The following is a 14949-nucleotide window of genomic DNA, read 5'->3' on the forward strand; positions in this document are numbered from 1 at the left end:
AGGACCAACCTCTCCATGGTCTTCATGATATGGGAGGTTAGAGCCACCGGCCTGTAGTCCTTCGATGTGCTGGGTCGCGTGCACTTGGGGATGGGGACCACGCATGAGGTTTTCCACAGTGTGGGGACTTTCTGCAGCCTAAGGCTCATGTTGAAGATGTGCTGGAGCACACCACACAGCTGTGGGGCGCAGGCTTTGAGTACCCTGGGGCTCACACCGTCAGGACCCGCGGCCTTGCCTGTTTGTGGCTTATTTAGCTGTGCATTCACCTGTTCTGCAGACAGACACACTGGGGGGGTCTCAGGTGATTGGGGGAGGCGGGATTCATCAAGCTGAGGGTGAGGTGTTAAGTGGGGGGAGGTAGTCATTGGAGTTGGGGGGCTGTGAGGAGGGGAGGTGGGCATGGATTGGTTCGCTGAAGTTGTCCGGAGGCCGGCTGGCATGTCTCCTTGATGTTTGCGTACAGCAGGTCCAGGATCTTATTTCCTCTGGTTTGGCAGCTGACATACTGCGTGAAGTTGGGTAGTGATTTGTCCATAGTAACATGCAGCGTTGTCCGGGGGGGGGGGGGTTGTAGTATACTGCCATCACGATAAATAAATGATAAATGGGTTATACTTGTATAGCGCTTTTCTACCTTCAAGGTACTCAAAGCGCTTTGACAGTATTTCCACATTTACCCATTCACACACACATTCACACACTGATGGCGGGAGCTGCCATGCAAGGCGCTAACCAGCAACCATCAGAGGCAAAGGGTGAAGTGTCTTGCCCAAGGACACAACGGACGTGACTATGAAGGTAGAAGGTGGGAATTGAACCCCAGTAACCAGCAACACTCCGATTGCTGGCACAGCCACTCTACCAACTTCGCCACGCCGTCCCCATGCGGAATCTCCCTGGGCAAATAATATGGTCTGAGTCCTACAGCGAACATTTCTATATTCGGGTCACAGTGGCGCTCTTTTATTGTGATATGACCGGGATGACAATATTTCTTATTAATAAACAAAGCAAGCCCCCCTCCTTTCCACTTGCCGTTAGTTCGGTCCCGGTCAGCGTGCACCGTTTGAAAACCGTTTATAGAGACGTTACTATCCGGAACATCGTCGTGCAGCCACGTCTCGGTAAAGCACATTAGGCTACACTTACAATATTCTTTCTGACTAGCGGCAAGCACCGACAACTCATCCATTTTATTTGCCAGAGACCGCACGTTACCCATGACGACAGAAGGAAGATATGGTTTATATCGCCTTCTCTCCCTCCTCGCTTCAGCCCTCTTCTGTCTCGAGCGTCTCCCTTTCCCTCGACAGCCACGAGAACCTCCATAAGTCCTTTTTAGCTCCTTCGGGATCTGGTTAGTTAGCGCCGGGTCCGTTAGCTGGATGCTAATAACTGGTGCCGCTAACAACTGTTCCCTGGTGTAGATGAAAGAGTCTCTCAACTGTTGTCCGTCTGAGCTCTTTAGTAGCGTCCCCACCGTCAGTAGGACGAACAAAACACTTCTAAACTGCATGTTTAGAAGGGCACGACTAGATAGAAAGTAAATGCAGAGTAAATGTAAAAATTTAAAAAAGTACAAAGCGAACAAAAAACAAAAACAAAAGACAAGGACGGAGCGAACTGCAGCAGCGGCCGTCTAGATCGACGCATGCGCACAAAAGAATGCATGCATTAATTAAAGCTTTTGTGCAGCTAACACAACAAAGCCAAAGCTTATAAAATAAACATGGCAAACAAAAGTGCAACATGAAGTTTTAATCAAAAGACAAGCATAACTATTTTACCTTCCAGATGTGCGCTCCTGTCTTCCTGGTCATGCTTCACCTCCTCTTCCTCCTCTTCTGCTTCTTCCTTTCCAGCTTCCACCCAAGCACAATCCTGACATCTCTCCGGCTGCCGCGGTCGTCCTCCTCCTCTGCGCGCCCGCCACGCTGCCCGTAGCTGCCGTATGAGCGCCGGGAGCTCCAGGGCCAGAGACAAGCCCCCGCAGGTGACCGACGGGGTCTTCAAGGGCCCCCAGACCGGGGAGCGAGGGGCGTCATCATCCGGGCAGCCTCCACCTTCGACACCCAGCCTGAGATCTGGACTCCACAGCCCCTCCAGCACGGGCATGCCGGGGTGGAAGAAGGATCAAACTAAAGTGTGTGGAAAAGGAGAGGAGGCAAAACCATGAGAAGGTTTGACTGTGCAGCAGAAGGATAGAAAACTGCAGAACAGAGAAGGGGAGAGCAAAGTGATGAAGTCAGAGCATCCCTCTTGTCAGACTTCTGTTCATCTGCTCTCTCCTTCTGCCGCATTTCCTCTCACGCTTACAGACTCGTCCAAGCCTATGACATGGTGGAGGCTACAAGCTCCGCCCCTTCCAACCGAGAGTTAGCGTACAAGCGCGCCCCCACCACCTCCGCCCTCCTACTCTGCTACACCAGCAGGAACTACTGTGAGGCTTTGAGTTCATGGTCGTGTCTAAACACATGACAAGCACAAGAACTACCTCAATAGTGTTCTGTAATTTGAGCAAAAAAAATGAAAATAGGTCACAGATTACGCGATTGCACCCTTTAAAGGCCTACTGAAATGATTTTTTTTTATTTAAACGGGAATAGCAGATCCATTCTATGTGTCATACTTGATCATTTCGCGATATTGCCATATTTTTGCTGGAAGGATTTAGTAGAGAAAATCGACGATAAAGTTCGCAACTTTTGCTCGCTGATAAAAAAAAGCCTTGCCTGTACCGGAAGTAGCGTGACGTCACAGGAGCTAGTATTCCTCACAATTCCCCATTGTTTACAATGGAGCGAGAGAGCTTCGGACCGAGAAAGTGATGATTACCCCATTAATTTGAGCGAGGATGAAAGATTCGTAGATGAGGAACGTTACAGTGAACGACTTGAGAGGCAGTGATGGACGTATCTTTTTTCGCTCTGACCGTAACTTAGGTACAAGCTGGCTTATTGGATTCCACACTCTCCTTTTTTTATTGTGGATCACGGATTTGTATTTTAAACCACCTCGGATACTACATCCTCTTGAAAATGAGAGTCGAGAACGCGAAATGGACATTCAGTGCCTTTTATCTCCACGACAATACATCGGCGAAATGCTTTAGCTACGAGCTAACGTGATAGCATCGTGCTTTAACTGCATATAGAAACCAAAAAAATAAACCCCTGACTGGAAGGATAGATAGAAAATCAACAATACTATTAAACCGTGGACATGTAAATACACGGTTAATGCTTTCCAGGCTGGCGAAGGTTAACAATGCCGTGCTAACGACGCCATTGAAGCTAACTTAGCAACTTAGCAACGGGACCTCACAGAGCTATGCTAAAAACATTAGCTCTCCACCTACGCCAGCCAGCCCTCATCTACTCATCAACACCCGTGCTCACCTGCGTTCCAGCGATCGGCAGAAGGACGAAGGACTTCACCCGATGCGTTTGGCGGCCCGGAGACGTAGGAAGTCAAGGTGAGGTCGGCGGCTATCGCGGCTAGTCCTCCTGGTTGTGTTGCTGTAGTCCGCTGCTAATACACCGATCCCACCTACAACTGTCTTCTTTGCAGCCTTCATTGTTCACTAAACAAATTGCAAAAGATGTCCAGAATACTGTGGAATTATGAAATGAAAACAGAGCTTTTTGTATAGGATTCTACGGGTACCATAACTTCCGTTACTCTGACTTTGTCACGCGCATACGTCATCATACCGCCACGTTTCAGCCGGATATTTCCCGGGAAGTTTTAAATGTCACTTTATAAGTTAACCCGGCCGTATTGGCATGTGTTGCAATGTTAAGATTTCATCATTGATATATAAACTATCAGACTGCGTGGTCGGTAGTAGTGGGTTTCAGTAGGCCTTTAAGTTAAAGTTAAAGTTAAAGTACCAATGATTGTCACACACACTAGGTGTGGTGAAATTTGTCCTCTGCATTTGACCCATCCCCTTGTTCACCCCCTGGGAGGTGAGGGGAGCAGTGGGCAGCAGCGGTGCCGCGCCCGGGAATCATTTTGGTGATTTAACCCCCAATTCCAACCCTTGATGCTGAGTGCCAAGCAGGGAGGTAATGGGTCCCACTGTTTAGCCAATCACTTGTGGAAGAGCCTGCGGCATGGCGAACTAGTTTAAAGCCAATCACTTGTGGAAGAGCCTGCGGCATGGCGAACTAGTTTAAAAATTAGTGCTGTCCAATGATTAAATGTTTTAATAAGATTAATTACACTTAGGGTTGGGTATCGTTTGAATTCGAACGATTCTGATTCCGATTCCGATTCTTTGTTTCGATTCCGATTCCTGGCGATTCTCGATTCCGATTCTTTTAAGAGGCAGGGTCAAAAAAAAGTTTAGGATATTTTAAATGAGCTAGCTAACCTACAGTCTTTCTGAATGAAATAGTCTGACATTCTCCATCAATTTTAATTCTATTAACTTTTTATTAACTTTACTATAAATTCCTCACAGGGCTGTTTTCAACTAGAATATAAATATCAAATCTATGAACTTGAATATAAATATTATAAATTATGAATACATTTTCCCAGGGGTACACTTTCCTTAAGAGAGCTTTATTTTTGAAAACCTCATGAAAACACATTTACACACACAAGTGTATGATGCTGCAGGTACTTAAAAATGTTACCGTGCTCCCACTGATGGGCTAACCTGGTGCAGAAAAGCAAATAAACAATAAGAAACAACTTGCAAAACCCAGTCCAGATTAGCAGCAGGTACAGTATAAAATCAGAGACAGTTCTTGTTTAGGAAAATGACCATATCCGCCTTCTCAGGCAGGATGCGTGAGCGTTCTGGACAGATAGTGTCTCCTGCTGTGGAAAATACACGTTCGCTGGGTGTGGAAGAAGCTTGAACGCATAAATAGGAGAAAGCGCGATCTGACAGCAAAGGATAAGTCTTTTGTTGGTTCCACCGGACCACCACCACGCTGCAGGGTCGTCAGACATAAGTATCGGTGGAACGTCCTGGTACATCTCCAGCTCTCTCTCCACTCGTTTCTTGATGGACATGGAGATCTGTTATTTCGCGGTTATTTCAATTTTTTTTGTAAAGTGAAGCCACACTTTCGACCGCCGACGCCCGCTATCCATGCTTGAGCTTGACTGACTCGCTCGGCTATGCTAACACTTCCGGGGGTGGGCGCTTCTTCGTTGGTGTTCAGCGGCTTCTTCTTCCGGTTCGGCTGACATATTTTTTTCCGGTCGGCGGACTAAATTGGCGTGACAGCATCGAAAATAGAAATCGAAATTTAAACTTTTGAACGATTCCGGGAGAATCGGAAAGTTAGTCCCGGTTCCAATCGATACTCGATACTCGATACCCAACCCTAATTACACTTGTGCATCAATTGTAGTAAATTACTTAAATTAACCTAAAAAAATAAACAATATTTTGAGCATACCAATCAGAGTCATAGTTGAGTCCAGTTTCTTCAGATTTTTAACTAAATAGTGAAACATTGTTTTGTGGTGCATTTGTTTGTGACGTTAGCCCAGGGGTGTCAGACTCATTTTAGATCGGGGGCCACATGGAGAAAAATCTACTCTCAAGTGGGCCGGACTGGTAAAATCATGGCACAATAACTTAAAAATAAAGACAACTTTAGATTGTTTACTTTGTTTAAAAATAGAACAAACACATTCTGAAAGTCTACAAATCATAATGTTGTTGAGGTTTTTTTATACTTACATGCTGCGGTTAATAGTATTCTACCTCTCAACTGTCAACTCATTGGTGTTCATTTTCAATCTATCATGATAAAAAAATAATATCAAAATCAAATTACTTATTTATGTAGTTTTCTCATTTTCCTTGACTGGGGCACTAACATCATGTGGTTTATTTTTTTACATATGTAGCATCATCTACAAAGATACAAAGAATTGCTATTGCGACATTTGATTGATTGACTATGATTTAGAACAGCTGTTTCTTTCGTTCCAAGTTTGCGGCTCATTTTTATACTTAGCAAACTTATCCCGCGAGCCGTACGTTTGACACCCCTGCATTAGACTGAACCTCAACATTTTAGAATAATAATGTTTGAAGTCATGTTGTATTCATCTTTTTTCCTCTTCTTTGGCTCGAAAACATAGTTTGTGTCAAAGTGATTTGACAGGCCTGAACGGGGTTAACAGCCATTAAATGTTACACACAGAAAGGCTGAAGTTACTTAGAAATGGCACAATGAAAGTAAATGTACAAACCCTGTTTCCATATGAGTATGGAAATTGTGTTAGATGTAAATATAAACGGAATACAATGATTTGCAAATCATTTTCAACCCATATTCAGTTGGATATGCTACAAAGACAACATATTTGATGTTCAAACTGATAAACTTTTTTTTTGTTGCAAATAATCATTAACTCTATAATTTGATGCCAGCAACACGTGACAAAGAAGTTGGGAAAGGTGGCAATAAATACTGATAAAGTTGAGGAATGCTCATCAAACACTTATTTGGAACATCCCACAGGTGAACAGACTAATTGGGAACAGGTGGGTGCCATGATTGGGTATAAAAGTAGATTCCATGAAATGCTAAGTCATTCACAAACAAGGACAGGGCGAGGGTCACCACTTTGTCAATAAATGTATGCGCAAATTGTTGAACAGTTTAAGAAAAACCTTTCTCAACCAGCTATTGCAAGGAATTTAGGGATTTCACCATCTACGGTCCGTAATATCATCAAAGGGTTCAGAGAATCTGGAGAAATCACTGCACGTAAGCAGCTAAGCCCGTGACCTTCGATCCCTCAGGCTGTACTGCATCAACAAGTGACATCAGTGTGTAATGGATATCACCACATGGGCTCAGGAACACTTCAGAAACCCACTGTCAGTAACTACAGTTGGTCGCTACATCTGTAAGTGCAAGTTAAAACTGTCCTATGCAAGGCGAAAACCGTTTATCAACAACACCCAGAAACGCTGTCGGCTTCGCTGGGCCTGAGCTCATCTAAGATGGACTGATACAAAGTGGAAAAGTGTTCTGTGGTCTGACGAGTCCACATTTCAAATTGTTTTTGGAAACTGTGGACGTCGTGTCCTCCGGACCAAAGAGGAAAAGAACCATCCGGATTGTTATAGGCGCAAAGTTGAAAAGCCAGCATCTGTGATGGTATGGGGGTGTATTATACAACAAAAACTTTAACCTTACCCCTAACCTAAATAATAAATATAACTCGTTTGAGGTGCTTACTATGAGGTTTGTCATACCGCTACCTGTCCACCTGGCTGTTATCTACTGCCCCCCAGGGCCCTATTCGGACTTCATCAGTGAATTCTCAGAGTTCGTTACTGATCTAGTGACGCACGCCGACAATATAATCATAATGGGGGACTTTAATATCCATATGAATACCCCATCGGACCCTCCGTGCGTGGCGTTCCAGACTATAATTGATAGCTGTGGTCTTAAACAAATAATAAATGAACCCACGCATCGCAACGGTACCACGATAGATCTAGTGCTTGTCTGGAGCCTAACCACCTCCAAAGTTACGATACTCCCGTATACTAAAGTAATGTCCGATCATTACATTTTAAAATTCGAAGTTCTGACTCATTGTCAACAAACTAATAATAATACTAATAACTACTGTAGCAGCCGCAACATTAATGCTGCCACAACGATGACTCTTGCTGGCCTACTCCCTTCGGTAATGGCACCATTCCCAAATTATGTAGGCTCTATTGATAACCTCACTAACAACTTTAATGATGCCCTGCGCGACACCATTGATAGTATAGCACCGCTAAAGCTAAAAAGGGCCCCTAAAAGGCGTACCCCATGGTTTAAAGAAGAAACTAGAGCCCATAAATTATCATGTAGAAAGCTGGAACGCAAATGGCGCACGACTAAACTTGAGGTTTTCCATCAAGCATGGAGTGATAGTTTAATAACTTATAAACGCATGCTTACCTTAGCTAAAGCTAAATATTACTAAAATCTCATCCACCTCAACAAAAATGATCCTAAATTTTTGTTTAGTACAGTAGCATCGCTAACCCAACAAGGGACTCCTCCCAGTAGCTCCACCCACTCGGCAGATGACTTTATGAATTTCTTTAATAAGAAAATTGAACTCATTAGAAAAGAGATTAAAGACAATGCATCCCAGCTACAACTGGGTTATATTAACACAGATACGACTGTATATATGACGGATGCTGCCCTCCAAAATAGTTTGTTTCTCTTTGATGAAATAACATTGGAGGAATTGTTAAGATGTGTATATGGGACAAAACAAACAACATATTTACTTGACCCATTTCCTGGGAAACTTATCAAGGAGCTTTTTGTATTCTTAGGTCCATCAGTGCTAAATATTATAAACTTATCACTTTCCTCTGGCACTGTTCCACTAGCATTCAAAAAAGAGGTTATTCATCCTCTACTCAAAAGACCTAACCTCGACCCTGACCTCATGGTAAACTACCGGCCGGTGTCCCACCTTCCGTTTATCTCGAAAATCCTCAAAAAATTTGTTGCACAGCAGCTAAATGAACACTTAGCGTCTAACAATCTCTGTGAACCTTTTCAATCCGGTTTCAGGGCATATCACTCTACGGAGACAGCCCTCGCAAAAATGACTAATGATCTATTGCTAACGATGGATTCTGATGAGTCATCTATGTTGCTGCTTCTTGATCTTAGCGCCGCTTTCGATACTGTCGATCATAATATTTTATTAGAGCGTATCAAAACACGTATTGGTATGTCAGACTTAGCCTTGTCTTGGTTTAACTCTTATCTTACTGACAGGATGCAGTGTGTCTCCCATAACAAAGTGACATCGGACTATGTTAAGGTAACGTGCGGACTCCCACAGGGTTCGGTTCTTGGCCCTGCACTCTTTAGTTTTTACATGTTGCCGCTAGGTGACATCATACGCAAATACGGTGTTAGCTTTCACTGTTATGCTGATGACACCCAACTCTACATGCCCCTAAAGCTGACCAACACGCCGGATTGTAGTCAGCTGGAGGCGTGTCTTAATGAAATTAAACAATGGATGTCCGCTAACTTTTTGCAACTCAACCATAAGAAAACGGAAATGCTGATTATCGGTCCTGCTCAACACCGACACCTATTTAATAATACCACCTTAACATTTGACAACCAAACAATTACACAAAGCGACTCGGTAAAGAATCTGGGTATATTATCTTCGACCCAACTCTCTCGTTTGAGTCACACATTAAGAGTGTTACTAAAACGGCCTTCTTTAATTCCCGTAATATCGCTAAAATTCGTTCCATTTTGTCCACTAGTGACGCTGAGATTATTATTCATGCGTTCGTTACGTCTCGTCTCGATTACTGTAACGTATTATTTTCGGGCCTCCCTATGTCTAGCATTAAAAGATTACAGTTGGTACAAAATGCGGCTCCTAGACTTTTGACAAAAACAAGAACGTTTGATCATATTACGCCTATACTGGCTCACTTGCACTGGCTTCCTGTGCACTTAAGATGCGACTTTAAGGTTTTACTACTTACGTATAAAATACTACACGGTCTAGCTCCATCCTATCTTGCCGACTGTATTGTACCATATGTCCCGGCAAGAAACCTGCGTTCAAAGAACTCCGGCTTATTAGTGATTCCCAGAGCCCAAAAAAAGTCTGCGGGCTACAGAGCGTTTTCTATTCGGGCTCCAGTACTCTGGAATGCCCTACCGTTAGAGATGCTACCTCAGTAGAAGCATTTAAATCCCATCTTAAAACTCATTTGTATACTCTAGCCTTTAAATAGACCCCCTTTTTAGACCAGTTGATCTGCCGTTTCTTTTCTTTTCTCCTCTGCCCCCTCGCCGGGGTATTCCGGTTCCGGTGACCATGGATGAAGTGCTGGCTGTCCAGAGTTGGGACCCGGGGTGGACCGTTCGCCTGTGCATCGGTCGGGGACATCTCTGCGCTGCTGACCCGTCTCCGCTCGGGATGGTCTCCTGCTGGCCCCACTATGGACTGGACTCTCACTATTATGTTAGATCCACTAAGGAATGTACATAGAGGGGGGGTTACCCACATATGCGGTCCTCTCCAAGGTTTCTCATAGTCATTCACATCGACGTCCCTTATGTGGGCTCTGTACCGAGGATGTCGTTGTGGCTTGTGCAGCCCTTTGAGACTTTTGTGATTTACGGCTATATAAATAAACATTGATTGATTGATTGATTAGTGCCCAAGACATGGGTAACTTACACATCTGTGAAGGCGCCATTAATGCTGAAAGGTACATACAGGTTTTGGAGTAACATATGTTGCCATCCAAGCAACGTTACCATGGACGCCCCTGCTTATTTCAGCAAGACAACGCCAAGCCACGTGTTACATCAACGTGGCTTCATAGTAAAAGAGTGCGGGTACTAGACTGGCCTGCCTGTAGTCCAGACCTGTCTCCCATTGAAAATGTGTGGCGCATTATGAAGCCTAAAATACCACAACGGAGACCCCCGGACTGTTGAACAACTTAAGCTGTACATCAAGCAAGAATGGGAAAGAATTCCACCTGAGAAGCTTAAAAAATGTGTCTCCTCAGTTCCCAAACGTTTACTGAGTGTTGTTAAAAAGAAAGGCCATGTAACACAGTGGTAAACATGCCCTTTCCCAACTACTTTGGCAAGTGTGTTAGAGCCATGAAATTCTAAGTTAATTATTATTTGCAAAAAAAAAAATAAAGTTTATGAGTTTGGACATCAAATATCTTGTCTTTGTAGTGCATTCAATTGAACATGGGTTGAAAAGTATTTGCAAATCATTGTAGTCCGTTTATATTTACATCTAACACAATTTCCCAACTCATATGGAAACAGGGTTTGTACATATTATAAGTACCAAGTGTTCCTGTTTCCATGCACATGATCACTTTCTCTTTTTTTCACCACTCAAACAGTCCTTTCAGAGAGGAAAATCACATGGGAACAACATTTACACACACAGCAGCCTTGAACATTGCATATCACACAAATCTAGACTTGAGAGTTAAAACGGCAATACAGAGTGTAGTCAGGATCAAAAGACAAGATGGACGTTCAACAATGCAATGTATCTAAAGATAATTTCCTCACTCACTGGTAATGATGTTATCTTGCTATTGTACCATAGTGTACCCAACAAGTCAGACATAACTTCACACAAATTTATAAAAGTAAAACTACCCACAGTGACATTTCAACACACACATTTTTAACCGTGATCCAAATAAAGTTGCACTCAAAATGAGGTTACTTACAATGAAACAATTAGTAATAGCAGGTTTAAAATAAGATGTGATTCAGAATAATTGAAATGTATACCAATATTACTCTAGTAATAATTTATTTTTGTGGTGTTTTCATTGTAAATATTCCATAAAGTGGTGCCAAATGCCCGTGCTTTGACAGTGACATCGCTATTTTGAATTTTCTAAAATACCTAAAAAAAAACTAACTCTAACCCTTTATTTAGCACAGGAGCATTTTAACAATACAGAAACTATACACAAAAAAATAAGATATAACATGTACATATGTCTATAAAAACTATCAATAAAAGTAAAATAAAAATTAGCACATATTCAAAATGTGAATACAAAATTGTACTACCCGACTTGGTGCGTGTACACTTGAACTACTTTACATATCCACATATGAAAAATGAACAAGAAAAATTAATGCAAATGTTGCGACTGTAAATCTGAGATTGGATGCTATGTCAGCGCTATTATCTGTGATGTTGATTATAGCATATAGCAGGGGTGGGCAATTAATTTTCACCGGGGGCCGCATAAGCAACCCGGGCACTGCTGGAGGGCCACACGACAATATTTCAATTAAATTTTGCTCAATATTATTTTTGATATACCGTAGGATAAATAATAATGATGATAATAATAATAATAATTAATAATAATAATAATAATTTAATTTAACCTAACTTAACTTTATACAAAAGCAGATTGCTTTTGATGGTCACTTTATCCTGCATTATCCAACATTTTTTCCCGTCAGATTTGGACAACCATCTGTTGTTAAAAATAGTTTTTAATCATATTTATTTTATATTGTTTTTTATATTGGTTTTATATGTAATTGTTTTTTCTTTTTATTCAGTCATTGGTGGAGCTAAGGATAATATTTGAATATTGTTTTTAATATTGTTGTGCAGCACTTTGGAAACATGTTGTTGTTTAAATGTGCTATATAAATAAAGTGGATTGGATTGTCACACCTGCCAGCTTGTCCCATTTCAGTCCTAACATGTCCAAACACGCATTTACCTATGTGAACAAGTCATTACCTGTGGTTGTCTCTTTAATTGACTGCATGGCTGCCAGCTACTCCGTGATTTGAAAGTCTGCAGTTATCCCACGTAAGAAGAAGAGCAGTTGGGCGGTGTCACATACATCACAGCTCTCATCCAAAGTTAGCGAAAAACAGTCCATGTCTCCGGGCATATCAGCGCAACAGAGTCCAATAAGCACTCCTTAATAAACTCTCCGTCAGAAAACGCCTTACTTTTTCTGGCGCTTTTGTGAGAAATGACGATACTTGTCCTGATGGCTGCATCTCTGGGGGTGTGAAATTTGGCTAAAAGTCCTTGTTGGGTGTGCAGTTTTACATCAGCCTCCCTTGCGCGAGCTTCATCAGACACATTCCGGTATTTTCCCTCGTGTTTCTTCGTGTAGTGGCGATTAAAATGATATTCTTTAAACACAGCAACCTGTGTACCACACATTAAGCACACGGCTTTACCATTAATTTATGTAAAGAAATACTTGGCATTCCCTGTCTTGTTGAAAACACGCCATTCGTCATCAACTTTTCTTTTTTTAGCGTCTCATCACTTGTCTCTATGCACCTTCACTCACAGGTTCCCCCCGGACATACGGCATAAATAACACATTTCAAAATAAAAGCAGCACAGTTGTATTGCGCGCACGACATAGATGTTTTTTAAACTTTATTTTGTAATTTGTGATTGCGCCGTTCAATTCACTCACAATCGCACACGCGCATACGTCCACACGGAAGTAATACAAATAACGCTTTTCAAAACAAAAGCAGCACCGTTGTATTGCACACTCGACATAGATACTTTTTGAAATGTATTTTGTAATTTATGATTGGCCTCACGCGGGCCGGACAGGGATGCGCAAAGGGCCGGATGCGGCCCGCGGGCCGTACAATGCCCAGGTCTGGCATATAGTGTCTATGAACCACTGCACATTTGAGAGCCAAAGGCTGCACATACCCCTACAGCAGACATGGGCAATTAGTTTGACTTGGGGGTTACATTGGTTGGTAAAAATGCGTCTGGGTGTTATTTATGTATGTACAGTACAGGCCAAAAGTTGTCTTTATTTTCATGACTATTTACATTGTAGATTATCATTGAAGGCATCAAAACTATGAATGAACACACCCCAACCCCAAAAAAAGTGAAATAACTGAAAACATGTTTTATATTCTAGTTTCTTCAAAACAGCCACCCTCTGATTACCGTTTTGCACACTCTTGGCATTAGTCACTAGTCACCTGAAAGGGTTTTCACTTCACAGGTGTCATAGTTTTGATGCCTTCAGTGACAATCTACAATGTAAATAGTCATGAAAATAAAGAAAACGCATTGAATTGAGAAGGTGTGCCCAAACCTTTGGCCTGTACTATGTATATATATATATATATATATATATATATATATATATATATATATATATATATATATATATATATATATATATATATACACATATATATATATATATATATATATATATATATATATATATATATATATATATATATATATATATATATATACACATATATATATATATATATATATATATATATATATATATATACACATATATATATATATATATATATATATATATATATATATATATATATATATATATATATATATATATATATATATATATAATCTAATCTAATACTTTGCCTAATTTGCTATGATGATATATTATATTTTAATAAAAAGGCTCAAACATGTATACATACATTTAAAAACAAATCTATTAATATTAATTAGTATTAACACACACACACATATATATATATATATATATATATATAAACACATATATATATATATATATATATATATATATATATATATATATATATATATATATATATATATATATGCCAAGATACAAAGATTTTTGTGGGGGTGGGGGTGTGGTCAGGGGGCGTGGTTATGGATGTGGTCACCATGTTGGAATCTAATACTTTGCCTAATTTGCTATGATGATATATTATATTTTAATAAAAAGGCTCAAACATGTATACATACATTTAAAAACAAATCTATTAATATTAATTAGTATTAACACACACACACATATATATATATATATATATATATATATATATACACACATATATATATATATATATATATATATATATATATATATATATATATATATATATATATATATATATATATATATATATATATATATATAAATTATTTATCTTTTTTTTTGTTTTAATCGTTTTGCCATATTTTACATTTTTGCTCCTTTTTGTATGTTGTTGAGATTTTTTCAAGTGTCTACAGTCTTCTATAGATTTTCTTTTTACTAAAAACATCCAGCAACAAGTCTAGCATCTTCTTCTGGTGTTATTGAAGAATGTACTCGTGTTTAGAGACTTCTGTCCCTCGATGTCTTTGACGAAAGAAGCGAGCATGACATCACACTTTCTTCTGGTCTGATTTTTCTATCATCTTGTGGTGATCGATAAAGATATTCACCAAGTGGGACTTCAGTTTCGAAGGTAATGGTTACAATGCTAACAACATGAAAACTAATCTTGGTGCTACTGTATTTTCAGCGCAGCAATAAAGTTGACAAACATTTGGCAGAACAACTTTTTGATGGACTTCATCTTTAACCCCTGCCTC

At 40.6% G+C, this 14949-nt stretch overlaps 1 protein-coding gene across 3 annotated transcripts in view; it reads right to left on the reverse strand.

The window, feature by feature from the left end:
- LOC133648523 (cAMP-specific 3',5'-cyclic phosphodiesterase 7B-like) overlaps positions 1 to 14949 on the reverse strand; it is a 70580-nt gene that overhangs the window by 40274 nt on the left and 15357 nt on the right. For 2 of the 3 annotated variants that reach the window (XM_062044699.1, XM_062044698.1), the window contains one exon: positions 1791 to 2141. The exons of the other annotated variant lie outside the window; for it this stretch is intronic. In XM_062044699.1, coding sequence (XP_061900683.1) covers positions 1791 to 2118 — 328 coding nt within the window. In that variant the 5' untranslated portion in view covers positions 2119 to 2141. The remainder of the gene's footprint in view (positions 1 to 1790; positions 2142 to 14949) is intronic. 3 annotated transcript variants of the gene reach the window in all.

This window comes from Entelurus aequoreus, linkage group LG04 (genome assembly GCF_033978785.1).
Source record: "Entelurus aequoreus isolate RoL-2023_Sb linkage group LG04, RoL_Eaeq_v1.1, whole genome shotgun sequence".
In the NCBI taxonomy this organism is placed as follows: domain Eukaryota; kingdom Metazoa; phylum Chordata; class Actinopteri; order Syngnathiformes; family Syngnathidae; genus Entelurus; species Entelurus aequoreus.